At 46.4% G+C, this 23,179-nt stretch overlaps 1 protein-coding gene across 1 annotated transcript; it reads left to right on the top strand.

Moving 5' to 3' along the window:
* The first annotated feature begins 22,832 nt into the window (after positions 1–22,832).
* LOC121453668 (thymosin beta-10-like) lies at positions 22,833–23,119 on the top strand. The gene has a single exon (XM_041660592.1). It carries the CDS (start codon positions 22,878–22,880, stop codon positions 23,010–23,012), a length of 135 nt encoding a protein of 44 aa, XP_041516526.1. The 5' UTR covers positions 22,833–22,877; the 3' UTR covers positions 23,013–23,119.
* Positions 23,120–23,179: the final 60 nt, after the last annotated feature.

The following is a 23,179-nucleotide window of genomic DNA, read 5'->3' as shown; positions in this document are numbered from 1 at the left end:
AACCAAATAGTTGCTCCAGTCCTTGCGTGGTCAAGGTCCTTCACCATGAGTTGCTGGGGTCTTCAGTTCAGCTGAGAGGTGCCCAGATGGATAAGCAGACAAGAGGATTCTCAGTCAATAGTTTGAATCTAACTAGAGGATGCAGCCAAGTTTTATTTTATTTTTTTATTTTTTGGTCCTTCCCTATGAGCCTTCCCCTTCTGTTGCCAAATCCCCTGATCTCTTTCCTTCCCCCAGATGATTCCCTTCTGCCCTCATGTGGTAAATGCACCATTGCTCTCTTCCCGTCTTCTCCCAGGAGATCTCTTTCTCCCTTCTCATGGCTCCCTTCATTCACTCACAAGCCACTTGCACATCCACACCCACACCCACACACCAACATGCACACCCCACACCCTTAAATAAACACACATTCTGCCAATGAGGAAACATGCAGTGTGCCTTTCTGAACTGGTCTACTTCATTTAACGCAGTGGTCTCCTGTGAACTTGTCCTGACTTCCTGTTTCTTCATGGCTGAATCCTACCAAGCTTTCTAGATGACACGGACATTTCCCTTTGAAGGGGAGCAGGGCACCCATGCTGAGCCCATCTCAAGCCTTTCATTTCCCATACGATATCATTCCTTCTTGAGACTCTAAAGGAGAGGAAATGCCCTGTCTTTGGAGATGACCCTCCTAGAGCCGCTGAGTCACCACTTGGCTGGTTCTGGGACATCCTCACGGGGACCGAGAGCTTCCAGAGCAGAGGTGACAGTACCTGACCCACTTTCCAGCGCTATGTCCACTGGGACTGGAACTGTGGGCCTAGTTCTTAACAGAGGGCAGTAGACCAAAGCAGGTGACGCTGTTTCCACACTAAAGTGTCAGCTGCTCTTGTTGGTGTCCTCTTCCTTGTCTGTGGGGCCTGGAGGTGTTGTTTAACTGGTTTCCTGGAGAGCAGCCTCCCCCATCCCTTTCAGTGGAACATATGGTAGAGTGTTGTGCCATTGGGAGTTCAGAGTTCTACCACTGCAAGGACTGGCCTATTTTGACTGATACGTCATTTTTTTTTCTTTTAGCAATTTTTAAAATGGGCGTGTGTGTGTGTGCTCATGCGTGCGTTTGTGTGTGTGTGTGTACTGGGGGGCAAACCTAGGGCCTTCAGCACTTGAGGCAGGCCCTCTCACTAAGCCACACTTCCAGTCCTGATCATGTATTTTAAGTACATCTTATTTAAACCATTACCTTTTAAAATATTTGAAACCATCTTACATATGCAATTTATTGTATATGGATAGAATATAAGAGTAATTAAACTTTGGCTCATGAGAAGTCTTTGTGTGCAGCAAACAAAACACAAATTAGCATCTCTTTGTCTCCTATCCTCTCACTCTCATTACTCCCTAGGGCGGGTGGTGAGCTAAGGGGTATGCAAATCAGAGGTTCTGAGTCCTGAGAGAAGGAGCCTAAAGCGGGCTATGATCTCACAGAGCTCAGTGGGGAAAGGCCTGGGATAGGGCTCTATTCAGAATCCCACTCTTGCTGGAGGCTTGATTCATACCCTCTGTTCCTCCCCCACTCAGTCTGCTGTTGGTCTGTTCCAGGCTCCGTGTGGGAGGGTGGGGTGGCTCTGCCTGGGTCTCCACAGTCATGGTCTGCCTGTTCAGTGCAGATATACCTTCTGAATGCAGAAGATGGGATCCCAGGGGCGGTTCTGGGAACAGAGATTCCAGCCAGTCCGTAGAGGACCAGGATCTGGAAAGAGGATTGTGCCCCGCCCAACCCCTTCTCCTCCTGGATCCCTCATTGTTAGGCTTGCTCCTTGCTCCTGGGAAGGCTTTAGTCTTGCATTTCCCACTGACCAGTCGCATGCCCGGCGTAGGACTGGTACTGTGGAGGCTGCCTCCGAGCTGAGGATGCCGTGGTCACATCGATTAGCCAGCAGATTGCTCTTGATTCGCATTGAAATCTATCCCCCAAATGGAAAGGTTCCTCTGCCTCCAGTTTAGGTTCCTCTAGCCATTTGTGATGCCCATGACCCGCGTTGACTCATTTCCCATGGTATGACTCTGGCAGCCATCTTTATTTTCCATTCCCACAGACTTGAAGACAGCCAGGTCTTAGACCCCAATGCTAGCAACTGTGGGAGGGGGTCCGTGTGGCCCTTGGAAAGGCTTTAAGATGGAAAGCCCAGCCCGCTGCAGAAGTCCAACCTGCTTCCCACCCTGCTCTTTGAAATGGCTGTTTCCACACAGGGCAGCCTTTCCTGGTGCCGAGAGTCCGCCTTCTGTCCATCGCTGCTCACCTCACCATACGTTCCTTCCATCTACAAGTTAAAGCAAGACTTATGAGTGTCAGCAATACAAGCTCAAGCTGGTTCTTGGCAGCTATCTGGGTTTCTTTTGCCCCTGGCAGGGAATTAGTAACCCAAGAACAGCTTCCCCAAGCAGCGCTCCACGGATGGAACCTCCCAGGTGCCAGAGAGCGCAGGGTCCCAGCCTGCCCGATCCTCTTTAAGACATCTATCTGCTCCTGGTCCCCAGGGCTCAGAGTGTAGTCAGGAACGACACGTCTGCGGTGATTATTTTTGGAGCAAAGGCAAGTTTGTTCTCTGCAGCCTGAAGAGATGTGTGTGTAGCAGTCGGGCAAGCAGTATCATTCAGAAACTGGACCAACAAGAAGCAGAAGAAACCCGAGGCACAGGAACCAGCTAAGAGCCCCATGGGATGTGCTGAGCTTCATCATGTATTCCTTAAGAAACCTCTGGCAGTCAGTGCCACCCACGGGCACCAGGTGCCAGTAAACACGCCCAAACCTTTGGCCACATGTCCCGAGACAGAACATCTGCCATTTGCCTATACTCCTGACGACTGATTTCAGAAATGACTCTTAAGAAATAACTGTGATGCACGATCCCCCGCCTAGAAACTGCCAGAATGCTTAATTATGGGGAGGCCCTTTCTCAGGAGCACAATAAAATATGCTAAATGGAGCTGGTTTCCCCAGTCTCCTGCCCGGCTGTGAGCGTTCTACGCTGAGAACGCTGCTTCTGTTTTCAAAAGTTCAATCCAGCTTGATGGAGGTTTCCAAGAACCAAAGGGGAAAGTCCAGAAAGAATTTACACAGGGACTGCTTAGTGATTTTCTTTTCTTTTTTTTTTCTCTTTGGGGAATGGATCACAAGATGGCAATTCTAAATAATCTCACAATCAATTCTTGAGCTAGGCCATCAGATGAGAGCAAATCTATCTGGTTCAATTGCACAGGAAGATGCTCTGTGAGATTATTTGGAGAAAATAAGTGATCATTAAACTAGGTTTGATAAAAGCCATGGAAAGGGATGCTCTCTTGGTGTTTCTGGTTCCTTAACTCCTTCTGTGTCAGACTGAACTTCTAGGTCTCCTGGAGCTGAGGACGGACAGGTGCATTGTGCCATCTTCCAGCCTGTTCCAGCGTCTTTCTCTAGTCCACTGTCAGCAAAAGTCAAGTGGGGGTGGAGGGGTTTGATGAAGGACACCCCAACAGTAGACAAAGAGGCTTCTGGGTTACCCCTGTGCCTTAAGGTCTCAATGCTTTAAGTGGGGACATCTCAGAGCTCTCTGGAGATTCAGAATGTCAGGCCAAGGATGCGACTCAGGCAGCATGGTGTCCCAAGGTCTGGAGTTTGGTCCTCGGTGCCACATAACCTGGACGTGGTGGGATTTGCCTGTGATACCGAACCCTGGAGTCCGAGACAGGAGGATGGTAGATTCAGTGTCATCGTCAGCTCAGTTCTACACAAAGCCTCAGTTTATTCCCGAGCACGGATGGGAGGCAGTTGTCTGCAGGGCACAGAGAAGGACTGTGGATTGAACCCCGGGCTGCTGAGGGAGAAGGGACACCAGAAACTAGTGAAGGAGCTGGCTTGGCCTCTATTCTCATCAACAGGCTGATCATGAGCACCAGGTTGGGGTAGCAGCGTGGTGATCACACCTGACATGAGGCCCACCTGTGCGGTGTTGGCCTTGCTGTGGAAATTTCCCCGGGGCAGCCTCGTAGGGAAGTACCAAGACCTTCTGTTTCACTACAAGTGCCCCCTACAGTGTGGAGCTAGGCAACAACGAGTCTAAATACTGCCCTTCCTTCCCAGACCCTGGGACTAATGTCATTGCTCAATGAGGGACATCAAAGGAACCAGATGGGTAAAAGGGGCTACAATGACATGGTACCTTGGTCCCACTACTGCCCTGGTTGAAGGCAGGGCCTTCTACCTTTTACGACACCCTCTCTGCTGTCCACTGGCTGCCTGTGGTCTCTGTGCCTGAGCCCAGCCCCCAGGGGTGTGAATGAGAGGAGCACAGATCACTCAGGCACAGCTACATCCCTGAGGTGAGAGGACTTGGGAAGGGGCATCCCCGGACTACCCATGGTGCAGGCAGTTCCACTGGAGAGACCCCCTCCACCTCAGCATCTCTTTCTCATGGGTGCATCCATACACACGTGGGGCCTGGAGGCTGTTATCTGTGCTCTTTGTCAATCTCTCTCTGCATTTATTATTATTATTATTATTATTATTATTATTTTATTGAGACAAGTTCTCTCTGAACCTGGAGCTTGCTGATTTGGTTAGACTGGATGGCCAGCGAGCTGGAGGAATCCTCCTGTGTCCACATCCCCAGTGCAGGGATTGCTAGTAGCTGTGACCGATGGGTCCAGATTATCTTTTTTTAAATTTCATTAATTTATTGTATGTGTTTGAGTATTTTGCCTGCATGCATGTCTGTGCACCACCTGTATACAGTGCCCTTAGAAGCCAGAAGAGGGCATGGGAACTGGAGTTACGGATGGTGGTGAGCTGCCATACAGGTGATGGGAACTGAACCCTGGTCCTCTGGAAGAGCAGCCAGTGCTCTTAACCACTGAGGCATCTGGGCAGCCCCTCAGTCAGTTTTTTGTTGGGTGCAGGTGCTGGTCCTTGTGCTTGAGCAATAGACACTTCACCAAGGGCGCCATCCCCCAGCCCCATCATCGTGGCTTTAATTCCGCTTCCCTGAGGATTAATGGGATTGGAATACGCTTATGTGCCCACCTGTCTTCCTTTGAAAAATGTTTCTTTTGGTGTTTCCCTCGTTTTCCTGCTACAGAGCTGTGTGAGTCACATCCGTGTACAGGCTGAGATCAAATCAAATCTAAGATGAGTTCTTGCATTTTGGCTTTGAGTCCTTATGAGATGTGTTTTTACTCTCTCTTCAGGGAGTCTTTTCTGCCCACCAACCATTTCCTTTCTTAGTCTGATAAGCTGCCATTTTCCTGTCTTGGCTTTTCTTCCCTGGGCTTTTGAAGTTATAACCCCCCCCCCCCTCAAAGCAAAGCAAAAACAACAGAATGGTTTCCCATGCTGACGACAGGGAACCTCCCTCCATGATATCTTCTCGTAGTTTCATGCCTTCAAGGCATGGTGTATTCTAAATGAGCAAAAACAGTTTGAAAGAAAAGAGCAAAAGAATTGAAAATGCACAAATGTGTTTTCATCTGTGTAAACTTGAAAACATCGTGTGTGCATGTGTGTTGCATACAGTTGTGGGTATGTGTTATGTGTGCATAGAAACAGGTGTACTCCTGTGTCTGCAATGAAAACATTTATCCTGGCTACCTTGAAGCCGCAATGGTGATAGCATGACTGGTTTGGAATGGTGCAGAGGACATTCTTGCTTTATATCCATCATCTCCTCACCTAGAATAACAGGCACAGAACAAATCTGTAATTCGGATGGAGAATTACTCTAATCTATGTAGTTGAAGGGCCTACATATTAAGTCTAGACTAGGGGTGGTGTGTTATGTCCATATTGTATATTATTGTATATTATATAGGGGAGGTGTGCTATGTTTACATTGTATATTATTATTTAGGGGTGGTTGTTATGTCCATATTGTATATTATTATTGTATATTATATACGGTGGTGTGTTACGTTTATATTGTATATTATTATATAGGGGTGGTGTGTTATGTTTATTATTATTGTATATTATAGCTGGTTGCCTTTGTCTGTGCACTGTGGTAGTGACTGGGAGGATGGTGGCTTCTGGAAAGATTTGTGTCCAATCTCTTTGCTCTGTGGATCTGTAGACTCTTGCTACTTTATTGGAAAAAGGATCACCCATAGCTGCAATCAGTTAAGAATATTGAGAAAGGAGTCTCTGGCGGCCCTAAGTCCAATGGCAGCTGTCTTCATAAGAAAAAGACAGTTGAGACATACATACATGAGAGGGGGTTGAAGACAGACAGAGACTGTGGTGGTGCTGCCTCAAGCCGGGGAAACATAGACAAACCCCTCTAAGGACCTGCATGGGGAGCATGACCTTCCAAAGCTATCATATCCAAGTTCTGGTCTCCAGAGCTGAGAGGGAAGACAGAACAGTTTGTTGTCTAGTTTAATCTGCTGGGTTTGTTTCTCTGTCACAGAGAAGCAATACAGGAGGGTTTTCTGATGCTCTTCTCGGACGGCTACAGCAGGCTTCCATGGGAGCGTGAGCCTGTGCCATGTTACATGGGAAGAAAGAGGAAGGAAGGAGGAATTCAGGAGGGCAGCTGGGCTCAGGAGTCTTTTAAGGAGGCAGAGTCAGTATGCCAGAAGGGTCATGTGTGTGTGTGTGTGTGTGTGTGTAAAACATGCTTCCTGCTGACCTTGTTAGCTACAGAACTGACTAGCAGTTTAAGGATATCGTGATAGGGATTTAGCACATTCATGTCAGACAGAGAAATGTGTTTTTTTTTTTTAAAAAAAAAAACCTCCCTCATATTTATAAGAGAGAAAACTGAAGCCCTGATAAGGCCCAATTAAAAAAAAAAAAAAAGGCGAGTGCTGACTCACCCAAATGGGAGCAGCTTGCCTGGTCTTGAGGGCTCTGTTCTTAGCCAGTCTGCTCAAATTCCAAGGCAGCCCGCGTGCTCTCGTGTCTGCATCACCTCTGCCAGGATGGCAAGCCCCCAAGCTATATGGAAAACAAAATATTTTCATCATTTTACATGACAACGCGTATGGCTCTTGAGAAAGAAGAGCTGACACTGCCTCCCCTCACCCACGCTGTCCCTACTCAGCCCAGATTTCCTCCAGCCCATGCAGAGGACAGGAGAAAATTCATGAGAGGCCAGGCTGCTCCTTTCCTGGCATCCTGACTCAGAACTTCTCCCGTGGAGGACTCGGCCATCTGAATGCCATGCTCTCGGTGTAGCTTCTTGTAGGTACTCTCGGGGGTTCCCAAACCAGGCAGAGCTCACGCACTAAAATGTTCTCATGGGCATGGCTGAGGCATTTGTTTCCCAGAACTCACACTATAAATAAGCTTAGGATTAACAAGAAGACAGCGTTCCATGGGTGGCCCTGTCTTCATGGTGGGGCATTTCCCTAAAGCCTGCACTATCGGGCTGCCTCTGGATTCAATGAAGCCATGTCAGCTCTGCGACTGGGCTCACAATGCCTCCATGCTAAGCCCATCCCCTCACTACTAAAGAGACGTTTTCTGTCATCTCCAGAAACGTCCATGCAGGACTTGGATCTCTTATCTATTGATGGATCTTGGTGCACGGGAAGTTCTGTCTCTTTGGTGGATGGTACAGGATGTGTGAGTATGTGCAAGTGTGTGCTTGAGCGTGGTGATGTCTATGGCTGTGTGTGAATGAGTGTGCCCGTGTGTGAGCATATGTCTTCATGGCTGTGAGTGAATGAGTGTGAAGGTGTGTATGCATTTATGGCTGTGTGTGAACGAGTGTGTCTGTGGCTGTGTGAGAGGTGAGCGTGTGCATAAGAAGGAGAATGTAAAGTGTGTTCATCTGAGTGTGAGTGTGTGCTTGTGTGTATCTGTCTATATAGGTATATAAGTGTGTGTGTGTCTGTGTGTGTGTGTGTGTGTGCATGCGAGCCTGTGCGGATATGTGATTGAATATGTCTGTGTACGTGTCAGTGTGCCCACATTCAAAAAATCCCATTAAGTAAGCAGAGGCAGGAAAGTCCCTGCCTGCTTTGAGAAAAGACTGAAATCTGCCTGTCCTACCGGTCTGCAAGGAGGGAGACAAGGCACCCCATCCACCATCGGTGAGGAAGCGACGAAGAGAGAGCTGAAGGAATTATGTGGCCTAGCTCCAGCAGCTAATGGGAAGGAACAGAAGGAGCAGGGAGCCGGCCCCTCCCCTGGGGCAGAGGCTGGCTTGGAAGCTGGTGGAGATGAACTGCCACTCTGTTGGAAGGACCACGAGCCTCATCTGTGTCCCCACAGGTCATTCCCCTCCATTTGTGTTGAGGAGTAAATAAGAGGGACAGCCTCTGTTGGTCAGGGTCTCGAAGGAAAGCCACACTAGTGTCTGTGTTAGCAAATGAGAAGATGAGACCCACAGCAGTGACAGGGCGTGACAGTCACAGAGTAGGCCAGGCCTCAGTGACAGGAAGTCCCAGTTGGGTTCTTCTTGTGTGGCAAAGGCGGGAGTCTTCTCAATGCCAAGGGATCCCCTCACTACAGCACCATCTCCAAGTGAGCCTGTTCTCTGAAAACTGCCCTAGGCGTGAATGTGCCATCTTACTGGCATCTCTCCATCTTGTAGGAAATGATTTATCTGTGTGAGGGTGTGGGGTGTACTCATACACACGTGTGTGCATGCATCTGGAGGCCAGAGTTGGTGTCACGTGTCTTCCTCAATCACTTTACCACCTTCTTTTATTTTGGTGTGTGTGTGTATGTGTGTGTGTGCTCATGTATCTGCGTGCATACTAAGGCTGGGGTCGACACCAAGTGGCTCACTCGGTCACTCTCTACTTCAGTATTTTGCAACAGGGTCTTTTTGAACTTGGAGATCCCTGATTGGTAGAGTGACCCTCTCCCATTCTCCTGCCACTTGCTGGGATTTCAGGTACACCTGGCCTGGTCTTTTGCGCAGGTGTGATGATGAGAGCTCAGGAACTTCGGCATCAGCGGAGCTGTCACCCCAGACAAGTTTCAGCTTTCCATTATTTCCCAGACTGTGAGAACTTTCCTATCCCGTAGCCCAAGGATGCCAGAGTCAAGATTTGCTCACCGTTCTTTAGGCCACCCTACTCTCCGGCCTCTCACTGTCTCCTGTTCCAGCTCCCCGTGTGCAGGAGCGCTGCAGGGGAGGCCAGCTACACAATGCTCACGGCTCACTGCTCTTTACTCACGGGCCTCCCAGGGCTTAAGCCTCAGAACTTCCCCCGGGTAGCTAGTGACATCACCGCATAATTAAGGTGACTGTGGTGCCTAGCTGCACACCAGACAAAGGTCCCTTGTTTTAACTTATCATCCGTGCTCTCCTTTGCAAGACCGAGCTCCCACTGGTAATTAAGGGAGATGCTTTAACCTGGATAAATGAGAGGAGGGCTCAGGGCAAAGAGGCAGGAGAGGCAGTCCTATGTCACTTCTTAAATTGTCATAGCAATGAGGGTGCCGACAGATATCGCGGGGCAAGACTGCTCTAAGGGAAGGCGGGCTCAACACTAATCTGAAGTCTCCCTTTTATGTAACTTTCTTCCGACCTGCTAAATAGCCTTCTCGTCTCCTTTTATTTCTCAGCTGTTTCATGGATGGAGTTGCTACTGAGAGGTCGCATGCCCTGGCCTTGGTCACTTTCTATTCTTGCAGCCTTATGCTAGTAGCTGCTTGCTCGGGGATTCTGCAGCAACGCTAGAGAGGTGCAAAGCCACTTTACTAGTTAGTGGCTGCACGACCTCAGAAGTTACTGACGTCAGCTTACGCCCCCACCGACTCAGTTTCCACATCCATGAAATGACGAAATATGAGGGCAGAAAGACCTGCCTCGTCACGGTAGAGTCCTCGTCAGTCTGACTTTGTTTTCTGAGACAAGGGCTTCTCATGTCCTTCAAATTGACCTTACATTTGTGATCCATCTGCCTCTGCCCACAGAGAGCTAAGATTGCTATTGTGTGTTACAATTCCTGATGGCTGTGATCTCACAGCAAAGTCTAGCTGATCCAAAGTCCATGTTTCTGAAGAGGAAGTTGAGGTCCAGAAAAGTGAAGTCAGGTTTTGAGCTTACTGTTAGTATGTGCGGATACTGACTATGCAGAAGAGGCTGACCACTAAGGGCTAGACAATGTTGCTTACACTCAGCCGTTAAGAGCGCTGCCTGCTCTTCCACAGGTCCTGAGTTCAGTTCCCAGCAACCACATGGTGGCTCACAACCATCTGTAATGAGGTCTGGTGTCCTCTGGAGAAAAAAAAAAAACTTGCCATTCCACTTAATAAAGTTGTCTTTTTAGGTAAAAAGTGTTAGCTTTTAAGACAGTCACCATGTCCACTGTATTTGCCTGGCAGGTTTTTCGTTTGCTTTGCTGTTTTGTAGGGGGAGTCAGCTGACACTGGGGACTGCCATATGGGCTGACATCCTTAAGGGCCTCCTGCATTTTCCCATCATAGGCCAGGCTTTGCTCCCACAGCTGGGAACATCTGGGCTGCATCCCAGGTTAAGCTGTCTGGGAAGCAGTGACATGGGCAAGGTATTCCTCCATTGGGGAAGATGGGTGGGAGGTCTTTTGTCTCTTGGGGTGTTAGCTCTTTCCCATAACTCTCTCATACTGCATACGGCTTCACCTGCTCTCTGCAGCCTTCCCCATACACCGAGTATGAGTGACATGCACTATTTTTGCACAAGTGAAGGTCAAAGGACAACTTGCAGCCATTGGTTCTCCTCATCTACCCTGTGGGTTCCAGGGATCAAACTCAGGTTGACAGGCTTGGCAGGGAGCACTTTTAGCTGTGAGCTGTCTCAACAGCCACCAGCTCTGTCCCTCTCAGAAAGGACATCTGTGCTTCAGGCCTATTTCTGTTCTGCCTTGGAGCCTCCACCCATAGCAGCCTGATGAAGTGGTAGATGGGAGAAGGTCAGATGCATTTTAATGGCACATGGTAACCACAGTCACTGGGATGTCTAGACCCAGTTCAGGAGCCCAGGTGACCCAGGCAGAGCAGCATGAGGTCTGGAGTGGGATGGAAACAATGACTCAGGTCTGATGAGAATGCAGGTCGCCCAGCTCAGCGGTCCTGAACATCTCAGCAAATTCCACATTTCAGACATCCTTGTATTTGGCAATTTGTATTTCGTATTTTGGACCCCTCTGGAATAATCTGCCAATTAACAAATACCAGATGCCCTTTCTTTTTCTCTTTAGTAAAACCTTCCAAAAATGTTCCCCAAACCCGTCAAGTTTCCCTAGTTTTCAATAATCACAAACAGGCCTCTCTCCATGTGTCACCGGCTACATAGTGTTGAGCAACACGCCACTGGCACTCCAAGACAGGAGCACTCAGAAACTGAACTCTTTATCACTCTCTGGCTAGAAGCTCTGGCTGAGAGTCAAGTACGTCTTCCCAGTAGATAGGCTAGCTTTTAAAACCATCTGTTGGTCCTGGGTTTTGGAGGAGGAGGTTAGGGAAGAAGAAAGGGAAGGAGAAGGGAAAGGAGGAGGAGGGGGGAGGAGGATGGGGAAGAAGAAAAGGGAAGGGGAAAGAGAAGAGGAGGGAAAGTCCGACTGGAAACCCAACAGCCCGAGTCTTCCTCCCAAATGCCAGCCTACACCATTGACAGCTTGCCTGAGTCCCTCAATGTCGCTGGCTTCAGTTCCTCTAGACAAGGAAAGTGGGAAATGAGACCATCTTTTGGTTCCAAAATTCTAAAGAATTCTAAAGAGCTTTCAAAACAGAGATGGGATCGAAAATAGTGGTTTATAGAGTAGTGACTTGCTAGCTGACTGAAACCAAACCAAAAAGTGTGACACATGAGGTACTGGACAGGCAAGAATAGCAATGTTTGGTGGGCCATCTCTTCACATTTAACACCTGTGTCCTTTATTAAATTGATTTATGAAGTAAGACAACAGTCCCCCAGAGTATAAAATGCTGTTCATTTAAGTAACCATTGAAAGATCTTTTTTCACATTCAACAGGGTGATGTGGGAGTGCCCTCTATGTGCTGTGATTACCATTAATGAATAAAGAAACTGCTTTGGACTTATAGCAGGGCAAAACTTAGCTAGGTGGGGAAAACTAAAGTGAATGCTGGGAGAAAGGAGGCAGAGTCAGAGAGAAGCCAGGGAGCCACAGCCGGAGACAGAGGTGCTGAAACTTTGCTGGTAAGCCACAACCTCATGGTGATGCATAGATTAATGGAGATGGGTTATATTAAGAGTTAGCAAATAAGAAGCTAGAGCTAATGGGGCAAGCAGTGATTCAATTAATACAGTTTCTGAGTGTATTTCAGGTCTGGGCAGCCAGGACAAACAAGCGGCCTCTTTGCAACAACGAGGGGTCAGAATAGCAGCTTATTTAGCACGAAACTCTTTTGTATTCAGCAGTGTGAATCACAATCCTTACACCCCAGTCCAAAGGAACAGGTGTTGTCATGTCCCTCGGCAGATGAAGAAACAGCTTTAGAAAGGCCTTGCCTGAGGTCACACAGCTGGTGAGCGGTTGTGGTAGGATCTGAATCCAGCTGTCTGACCTCAGCATCTATTCTGTCCCCTTCACCAGCTGCATCCTAGAGAAGCGGAGAAAGGCTCTGCAATTGGCTCGGCATCTCTCCAACAACCTGGGCGTAGAAAGAGCAAAGCACAGTTGTAGATGGTCTTTGGCTGTAGAGGAGTTCTCAGGGGGACAGGCTGTGAATTATGGGTGAGCTCAGCACAGAGTCCCAAAAGAAAGGAAGGCTCGGACTTGGAGTGCTGGGCCTCCAGGTCACTGTAACACCAGGCAGCTTTTCTGAACAGATACGACTGACTGCTCCCCCAAGGTGTCCGCTTCTCTGCAGTCTCCCCATTTGGTCTTCTTCGAATCTCATGACTCGGCTTCTTTGTTGCACTTTTCTTGTCTGGGATGCCAGGATGAGTTCTGTGGAGTCATCAGATCAGTTCTCCCTTAATTCAAGTTCTTTTGGTTTCTTCTGGAGCTGTAAACAGAATTGTGCAATTCAGAAATGACCATCAGACACCAGTTTCTATTCTCAGCCTCTCCTGGGGCAAGGGAAGAATGACATCACTTGCCAAGTTGCAAATCTGTCCCGCAAGCCTAGTCTGAAACTGAGTTCTGATTCAGGCCTTTTCTTGTTTTAATTATTTGTTTATTTCTGATGGGGACTTGCTGCTCCTAGGAGGGTCCCATCTAAAAAAAAAAAAAAAAACTCAAAGACATCAAAAAGTTCTAACAACATAGCGTCTTGATGATTTCAGTGTAAATATGTCAGGGACACATGGTTTCTATTATTCTTGAAATAACACATGGGTTTAGAAACCAAGGGGAAAAGTGTTGGTAAAACACATTAAGGACTTGGCTAAATGTTTTTTAAAGACCAGCTCTGAAGCCCCGAGGGAGTAGCACGCAAGGAAATAAGCAGAGGCGCCTCCAGCCCTTGTTCCTCCTTTATTTGTCTGTTCCTTGGAATGAGCTGGTTGCTGTGCCGATTCCCAGCAGGTGGCTCTTTGATGGGGCTGAGGCAAGGCTCCACCTCATGGTAGGAAGCAAGCAGCAGGCAGAACTGGTTCCTTCCTGCTAGTGAGAGGGAGAGGAAGGGGTGGGGAGCAAGAGATGCTGTTCCAAGGCTCACTCCGGTGACCTACTTCCTTCAACTGGTCCACACTTCTGGAAGTTTCTGCCAGCTTCCAATATCGGGTCAAAGTATGGATCTATCCGTGATCAGTCCCTTGATGAGGTCAGCGCCTGTGATATTCCCTGGCCAAACTATAACAGAGCTCACCTTCCGCAGGACTTTCTTTGGACCTCTGTGACCCCCTGCCTCAGCTCGAGGCCTTTGTCCCCTCTCCTAGACAGTCACCAAGTCCCATCTTTCACCACGGATCAGTTTACACGGTCTATAATTTATAGAAATGGAAACATGTAGTAATTGATTAATTGGTTTTTCCTGGCTTCTTTCTCTGAGGTTTACCCTGTCATTCTAAATGCCAATAGCCATTAGTTTTCATTGTCAGAAAGCCATCCATGACGCAGACGCACTAAGATTCACTATGTGCTGCTGATGGCCGTTGGGGTTGTTCTTCACTGCCATTTCTGCTTATTTCAGGGGTGAGGCTTTCACCCAGGGCCTCATGCGTGCTGGACACACACTCGGCCACTGAGCCACATGCCCAGGCTTTTTAAGTGGTTTTTTTTTTAGAGGACTGTAAATATTATTGCTATGGGCATGTTTGTATAAATTATGCTCCTTTTATTTTCGAGTTAAGTACTTAGGGATGGAAGGACAAGTTATTTTTTTTTTTTAAGGTATACATTGGCTTTTCAAAGACTGCCCAGCTGAGTTCTAAGCTGGTGTGACATTCTCCACCACGCAGAGCGTTAGACCCAGCTGATGTTCTTCTTGCAAAGCTTGAGGACAGGTTTCCAAGTCAATCATTTTAATCTGTTGGACGGTGGTGTGTCAGGGTGGTTTTAATATATGTTTCTATCTGTCTCGTGGGTCCCCGCGGTGCCGGAAAGTCTTTTCTGTGCTTACTTGATGTTTCCAAGTCTACTTTAGTGAAGTTTATGCTCAAACCCTTTGCTCATTTCAGCTTCTCATTACTGAGTTAGAATCGCCAGGGTAACGTTGGAGAGGGCTGGTGGCAGAGGGTGTCTTTACTGGTTCCCTGCGTTAGGAGGAGCTTCTCAGGCTTTCACTGTTAATGATGTCGGTGATAGAAGGTTTTGTAGATGTCTTTTGCCAGATTAAGGCTGTTTATGCTTTCAGTTTAGGGAGAATTTTTGTTTGTTTGTTTTTAATCAGAATTTGGTGCTGGAGTCTGGCAAATGCAGACATTGGTGAGAACATTGACCAAGTGACTGGATGGGTTTTCTTTTAGAGCCTTGTAGTACGATAGTTTTCACGTCGACGGGCTTTCTAATGCTGAGCCGTCCTTGCATTCTTCTCACGGTTGCTTGACTCAGTTCTGAAAGCTTTAGAGGGGATTTGACGCCGAAGCCGTGAGAACACCAACACATAGTCTTTTCTTCTGCCTTCATTGAGTTTTGATACTGTGATGCCTACTTCGCAGCCATACCTGGGAAGTTGGATCGTGAGGGCCATTAATCTGAGGACTTTATCCTAATAAAGACCTCTAGAGCCTTTATGTAGCTCCATACACACCTTGAGCATCTCATTTGCTGGTTTTTTTCTTTTAGTTCAAAATACTGGCTTTCTTTCTTCTTTAATATTGACAATGGAAATGAGAAAAGAAGTTGAAAGTCAGACTTTTAAAAGATTAAGCGTTACCAGCAACAGTCTCTGTTATTTCTATTGTCTTTGTTTTGTGGGGAGGGAGCTTGAGCTAATCGTTTTAGTCTGTTTTTTAGCATCATGTAAATATCATCTCAATGTGCAGTATGATGAGCATGGCACATTGAATTACATACATTACACAGATTAAAGGTGGGGGGGAATTTATCAGAAAAGGTAACAAATTTGGGAATATTGTATTTTCTCATAAGAAAGAAGGAAAGAAAGAAAGAAAAAAAGGAAGGAAGGAAGGAAGGAAGGAAGAAAGAAAGAAAGAAAGAAAGAAGTCCGACTGGGGATTTATTCCAGTGATGGAAAATTCTCCAGTCATGTACATGGCCATGTGATCGATTCCCAGCACAGCAAAAAATTCACCTGAAAGTAAAGGAGACTGTCAATAAATAACATAAACCGAAGAGTCTGGCAACAAACCCTAAATAAGTAGGAACTCTATGTACTGGTTTGTTTTTTCCCCTGAATTTGGAGAAGCTCTATGCTACCATGTGTGACTGAGCCTCCGAGGCATATTCTGTGATCCGCTTTGTTTGCTGTCTGCTTGTTTGTCTTTGCACATTCAAGCTTGATTAAAAAGGAGAGAGGGGAGGCCCTCTATTGCCAGCTTAGCCCTATAAATATTTGCACAGTGTTTATGACAGATGCTTTCCTGTTATGAAGGAATCTGACCTTCATTAAAAATCTGGGACTTTTTAAATGTCTTGCCAAGACATCAGAAGCAACAGCATGGGCGGCCAGTGATATTCCTGTATTTAAAGGGGCAAACTCTTATTGAACCAACCAGTAATTATTACAATGGCCATGATTAGTTGGGAAAGTAGTCCGAGGGCAGAAAATCAGAGCAGTTTCCCTTTTCTTCGTCTAATCACTCTTGGATGCCAGCGTGCTACAAGATGGACAGACCACTTAATACTGTTACTTCATGAGCCTGCAATATGGTTTTCGTTAAATCCAGCGGAGTGTTCTTCCTGGTGTTTGGAACACCAATTAAACGGCATACGAATGACCCTAAGTCTCAAGCTGATGTATTCCTCGCAACCTATTGTTCATTGTCCAGATAGTGTGAATGAGTGGTACAATCTGCACTGCAGACTGAATGTCCTTTGTCCAAAACGCTTCCAGCACCAGTTGCTCAGATTAGAAGAGGATATTGCCACAGACTTCAACAACAGAACATCACCAATCTAAGAATCGTAACCTGAGATGTTCCATAATTTAGTGCATTAGCATTGACATTACTAATTACAGATGCTCAGATTGCTAATGCTAGGCCAAGATGGGTTTGAGAACTTTCTCAACAGCCCACACCCGCTCCTCAGATCAAGCCTACTCTGGTTTCCTCTGAAGCACTAACTCCTTTCACGCAGGGTGTAGGGCTTAGCTCTAGACAGTCAGTTGGCTTGCGTGTTGTCTCCTTAGGGTTACTGGGATTTGGACTTACTGTGACTTCCACGTGTGGAGGTGAAGACAAGAGTGTAGTAGGGTTAGCGAGGAGGGTGGGGGTGGGGCAAGGGTGGAAGAGGAGGTGAGGTATAGGAGGGGCATGAAGGTGGGTGAAGGGCTGAGGTCTATGAGTGCCCTGGTTTGGGATTCCTGGAGCTCGCCATGTGTCAGCGGTAGGAAGTGTACCCTTGTGCCTGTGCAGCAAGCTGTCGGCTCAGACAAAGGACTTGCCTGGTGGCACATGTTGCTCCCTTACCACAGAGCTCTGGGATCTTTGTTCAGTTCTGAGAATTGTGTGGGAGTGATGTCCAAATCAGGATGCCAATTTACTGTTTTATATTACAAAGATGTGGAAGTATTTGAAATATGTGCAGTCTTCCATGGAAAATCAAGAGGAGGAGAAGAAATGAATGGCGAGGAAGAGCGGAGAAGAACCACGGACCCGGTTGTCTCTCAAAAGTGTTAGCTTACAAGTCTGGGCATTCACATGCCCCTCTTCTGAACGGTATGGACCAGCATGCTGTGTTTCTTCCCAAGAGCTCCCAGTTTCCATTTCCCCAGAAGTCAGGAATGCTTTGCTGTCATATTCTTTCCTCAGAGCATGGATAAATTTTCTTGGTTGCAGTTAAACTCTGTTGCTTTTGAACTCAACCTATCAAAAGACTGTGACCACATCTGTCACCATCTCTCATGTGCAGACCTGAACTTTCACCCGAGGAAAGGATTTGATATCATTTCAGTTTTCCTGCAATCTGGGGACTATTAAAATGCCAAATGACAAAGAAATTAACATAAGCCATTTAGTATAGAGACAGCCTATAATCCTCCATTGCTCATATCTGCACATCATTTCTTTAAAAGTCATTAATTAATGAATATTCAAAGTTGGTGCAAAGGCTGAAGATCCTGAAGACGACAGACATGTGCCCAAGAAAGCTAGAGAAACTTAGACACATCTGCACAAGAACACAGGTCCTGTCGTTATCAAAACAGAGCCTGTTACTGTGAAGACTACAGTCTCTGGAGTATCTACCAGAAAGAGGAAAAACGCAGCTGTCGTAAGCAAAGACCATGAGGACCAACAGTGAGTTTCCCCCACCTTTCGCACCAGCGTGAACATAGCTGGAAAATTAATGCTGAGCAAGCAAAGTAGATTATGGACGACATGCACGGCACGCGACTTAGAAAAAAACTTCTCAGAAAAGTACTATGATGCACTTGTGGAAAGATGCATATGTAGCTAAATACACACACAAACATGTGTGAAACACATACCCAATCATTTCTCAGGAGTCTGGAAATTAAATGAAGAGATTGGGTTGTCTGGGGGATCTAAAGAGGGCAATTTGCCTTTATCTGTAGAGTCTGATCTCTTTAGAAAGTCTGCTGAACTACATGGGATATTAATAAATTATGTAAATCTAATTGGTAGATGCTTGACTTTTGTGTTAGATTTTCTGTCTTATCTGCATTTTAACATTTCATAATAAAAATTTAGAAACAAAAATCTAACTATATTTCTTGAACTTCTGTTAAGAAAGAAGTGCAACTACAGAAAACTATACAATGTCTGATGTAATCTATAAGAATGCAAACAAATACAGAAGTGCACATGCATGATACCTAAGAAATCGCAACAGAGAACACACAGCAAATCGCTTTCACATAGCTGTCAAGAAGGTAGGTAAACGGGTATCTTATTTTTCTTAATTTTATTCTTTTCCAATTTTACAAAATATACACGATTCACATATTCTTAGTTTAAAAATCAAAAGACAAATCTATGCTCCTTCTAAGAATCATGTGATACTGTTTCTCTTGTATTCATATTCTGTAGCCCCTGGATCTAGAACTTTCTGGTGTCTCTCTGGATAATTCCAGGCCCTTACTAAACCATGTTTCTCTATAGGTCACACAGGTCTGTGTTTCTCACCCCTGTGAGTCCAAAGCAAAGCCCAAGGATCCTTGTCTCACTGGCTCCTGCTGTCAGGTCAGCAGGGGATGCGTGGAAAGACAGTCCAACCACGGAGAACCAAAGCATAGGTTCTCCTTGACTGAACGTAATGCTCTAACAGAATATGAAGCATTTGAACATCCACAGGGAGTGTGGGTCTACAAGCACTCAGCTCCCTTTTTCCCCTCTTCCTAATTCCTACACCCTCAGGTTGACTGGCTCACCCATTCACCAGGGGAGACCCCAGTTGTGGAAATTCTATTGACAGTCAATCCTATTGAGGTGGCCTGGCCCAATGGGTGTGGTCTTCTCTGGGGCTGTTTATTTGACCTGAATAGGCGAAGGACTGTCTCTTGGGTGTAGACTAGCTGGTAGCGGCCACAGGAGCACACGTGGCTGGTGGCTTGGTTCTTATCCCTTTTGAAACAAGCATCGGTGATGGCGGAGACGGTGATGCGGAATCTGGATAATCGGTGGCAGCATCTTCATTCTGTGTTGCGAGTGTACTTTATTGATTGGCAGCTGTTAATGATTCTGATTGATCACAGACTTCCCTCTCTCTTTACCCAATATTTTCTTGTACCTCTGGCTTCTATGGCAGAGATGCTGTGGGCCTGTAACCCTGACATTATCATTCTAAGAAACATGGTTCTGTCCTGAGCACAAGCCAACCGACGGTCGTGTGCCAGCCCTGAGGACAGAGAACGTCGTAGCCCAACATTCAGTCTCTTCTGTGAGGCCATGAAGTGGTTTTAAGTCTCATCTGTCAGATTGCTAACAAAATCATCTCTTCATGAAATTTATCCTTTTGTGCTTTGACAAGAAATCCAGATCTCAGTGCGGGCATTCAGTGACTCACTTGAATTTGTTCAGCAGTTAGGCAAAGTTGGATGCAGCTTCCTTCCATGGCCATTGCCGACTAATTCTACCGCGTGGGCAAGGATCTAATCTGGAATCCAATGTTCTCTGCTGTAGCCTCAGCGAGGAGCTATTGCTGCTTTTCTGGACTTTGTAGAAATGCTGGCATCATGAGCAGGAGGCACACAGTATGGTTAGGGATATTGCATCAATGGTTGTTTCTCTACAAGTTTCAGACAAGGGGGCTTCTAATTGCCCCACAGGCAGAAGTCCTGTCTCCCGTCACTTTGGTGTGTGTGTCATCTGTTCACATGTAGGAAGCATTAGAGTAGTTGTCCTCAAAACCTGCCAACTGTGGTCCTCTCTGTAGGAGACAGAATTTGTCATGGTCAACAGTTCCATGACCACGTGACAGAAGACCCAGACTTCTGCTCAGTGTCAGAAGGAGACATTGTGGGCTTAAAGGCTACCAGCGTGGACAGGAATGTCACCCGAAGAACAATTTTTTCTTCTGGGTGCATGCAAGAGGATGAAAAGAATGAAAGAGGGGGATAAAAAATAATAATAATAAAGAATGAAAGAGAAAAGGCAGAAAGGGACATTGAGAAGTCTTTGAAGGTCCTCAGCAGCAAATCCTGTAATTTCTGGGTTAGGGTGGGATCGTCTTTCACTCTTACGGGACACGAGATGCTTTGTGCACTTTGTGCCTCAGCTGTGCACCCAGCAGCACAAGGGCTCTGCAGATGCAGCTCAGACTGACCCTGCCCCCAGAGGCATGCTGGGAAAGCCACTGCCAGATGGCTGACTTTTATAGATTAGGAGAGCTTTAAAATGGGGTGGGGAGGGGGTGGAAATGTGAGAACTATGGGAATATGAAAAGTTTCGGGTTTTTATTGAAAGTTCAAAATAGCCACTATCTACTTTTATCTTAAGAAAAAGCAAGAAAGTGAAGTAAGGAGACATTCTTGGAATAACAGAAGATCCTTCACAGAGAGTTGAAGGATCAGTGTTAGCCTTACAAGTCTTATGTGTTCTTTCCATCCATCTATCCATTCATCCATTCTTCCTTCCTTCCATGCACATATCATCTGTCCATCATCATTTTAGCCATATATTCATCTATCACCTCATCTTGTCCATCCATCATTTCACAGAAAATTATTTTTTTTATCCATCCATCCATTATCTGCTTATCCATATATTTATCATCTATCCATCCATTCATCCATGCACATATCATCCATCTATTATCATTTAATCCATCTCCTCATCTATTATCTCATCCATCTATCATCCATCCATCATCCATCCATCCATCCATCCATCCATCATCCATCCATCCATCCATCTATCATCCATCCATCCATCCATCCATCCATCTATCATCCATCCATCCATCATCCATCCATCATCCATCCATCCATCCATCCATCCATCATCCATCCATTATCCATCAATCAATCCATTTATCATCTACTCATTTATCCATACATGAACGTTCCAGCTGTCAAGTTATCTCGTTACTGAACACATACCTAAATGCTTGTCTGTATTATTTTTTCTCATTTCTGGGGAAATTTTCATTTTAATCTAGGACCCATTCTCTGTGGAATTGTGTCTTAGAGGTTGTTTGTTATCACAGCTTTGGCTTAATAATGACTATGGTAAAACACTAAAATCAGGTGACAAGTCTCTTTCTGTCACCCAGCCAATGATCTACCATTTACCACCTCACCCTACCAAGATTTACTACCAAGTGGCCCAAGCAGATGCATTTGGCCATGGGGTGCAAGTTCTTTCTTTCATCCTCCAAAGTTGAAGGTTTTTGTTTCAGGTACTCTCCAGTGTATTTGCATCCTCCTGCCTATCTCCATGAATCTCACTCCCTTTCCTGCTGTGAACTCCACCAGGGCTCATGCTAAGTATGGCTATCACTGTATTCTTGGTGCCCCGCCCTGGGCTGTGAGAGCCACAGTCAATTCTCTCTTTTAAAAGGTGTTCTTGCTGTGCACACATGTGAGGCTGCAATGCGAATCTGCATGATGCTCTTGACCTCTTTGCTGAGGGCAAGCATAGCGGCAGGCTGTTCTACATCCTCCCCTTCAGCCCTCACACTTCCATCAGCTCCCTGGACCTCGTCCTTCTTAACCAACGTGTGTGCCCTTTGATCGGATCTCCCCCTCTCACCCACCGCATCCTGCCAGCTACTGGTTGTTCTCTACGTGTATGGATTGGCATAGACAAAGATTCCACAGGTAAATCGGTGATTTTCTTTCTGTGTCCAGCTATTTCCACTTGGCACTCGTGCTGGTCCAAGATCTTAAGCTCTTGTTTTCTTTCATCCCTGTGAGGGCCCACAGAGCCGTGAACCTGTTCCACCTTGACTGGAGGTCAGAGAGTTTGAGCTGATTTGTGCTCTCTCAAAGTTGTTGACAACAGGTGTGCCTACAAACGAGAGATTCTGACCTAGGGTGTGGTTGATTTGTATTTTGGATATAGAGGTGGATTCACTCCACCTGGACCAAGGGTCAGACGATTCATGTCTATTCCTTGTATCATATTAATGAAGTCTGTTACCCCCCCCCCCCCGGAGTGAAGTATATAAACGTATGGAAGAACAGACAAGGCGGACCCAGTAGTTACTGAATGTCCCTCCCAACACTGTTCTATGTTTCTCTCTCTTATTTCTGCTGTATCTCTATTCATTTTGCCTAAAAATTCTAATCTTCACACTCTTACCCTGGAACATACAAGTTTTGTTGAAGCTGGCTTTCAACACGCCCCTTCTTAATAAACACATATTTGCACATATACACGCACACTGTAGAATATTAGTTAAAGAACATACAGATGTATAAGATACTGTGTGTGTCTGTGTGTGTGTTGTGGAATATTAATTTAAGATGTGTTACATCTGTTTATGTGCAGAACATTTGTTTAATGATACAAAGGTATGCTGCATTCTTTTATGTTGCATTTGTTTAATTCTGGGAAGCTGTGCTACTTTGCCTGTTTAAGACACCTGTTTGTTCTAGTAAAGAGCTGAATGGCCAATAGGTAGGCAGGAGAAAAGACAGGTGGGACTGGCAGGCAGAGAGAATAAATAGGAGGAGAAATCTTGGGAGAGAGGATTGAGGAGCAAGAGAAGGAGGAAGACTACAGTGGCCAGCCACCTAGCTACACAGCAAGCCATGGAGTAAGAAGTAAAGAAAGATATGCGGAAATAGAGAAAAGTAAAAGCCCAGAGGCAAAAGGTAGATGCAATAATTTAAGAAACGCTAGCTAGGGTCTCTTGATGCAGCAAGGCAAGTGGGAGCACCTGGAGCGTGAGCTCTGAACGAGACTCCACGGGCTGTAAGAAAATGGCAGACAAGCCGGACATGGGGGAAATCGCCAGCTTCGATAAGGCCAAGCTGAAGAAGACCGAGATGCAGGAGAAGAACACCCTGCCGACCAAAGAGACCATTGAACAGGAAAAGAGGAGTGAAATTTCCTAAAAGCCTAGACTGGAGGATTACCCCACCCCACCCCGTCATCTCCGAGACCCCCTCGTGATGTGGAGGAAGAGCCACCTACAAGATGGACGCGAGCCACAAGCTGCACTGTGAACCTGGGCACTCCGCGCCCATGCCACCAGTCCGCGGGTCTCTGAAGGGGGACCCCC

This window comes from Microtus oregoni, unplaced genomic scaffold (assembly GCF_018167655.1).
Source record: "Microtus oregoni isolate MIOR12 unplaced genomic scaffold, Mior012 000011F_ref0000422, whole genome shotgun sequence".
Classification (NCBI taxonomy): Eukaryota; Metazoa; Chordata; class Mammalia; order Rodentia; family Cricetidae; genus Microtus; species Microtus oregoni.
The sequence above is the reverse complement of the archived record's forward strand: the minus strand, read 5'-3'. Positions and strand labels throughout refer to the sequence as shown.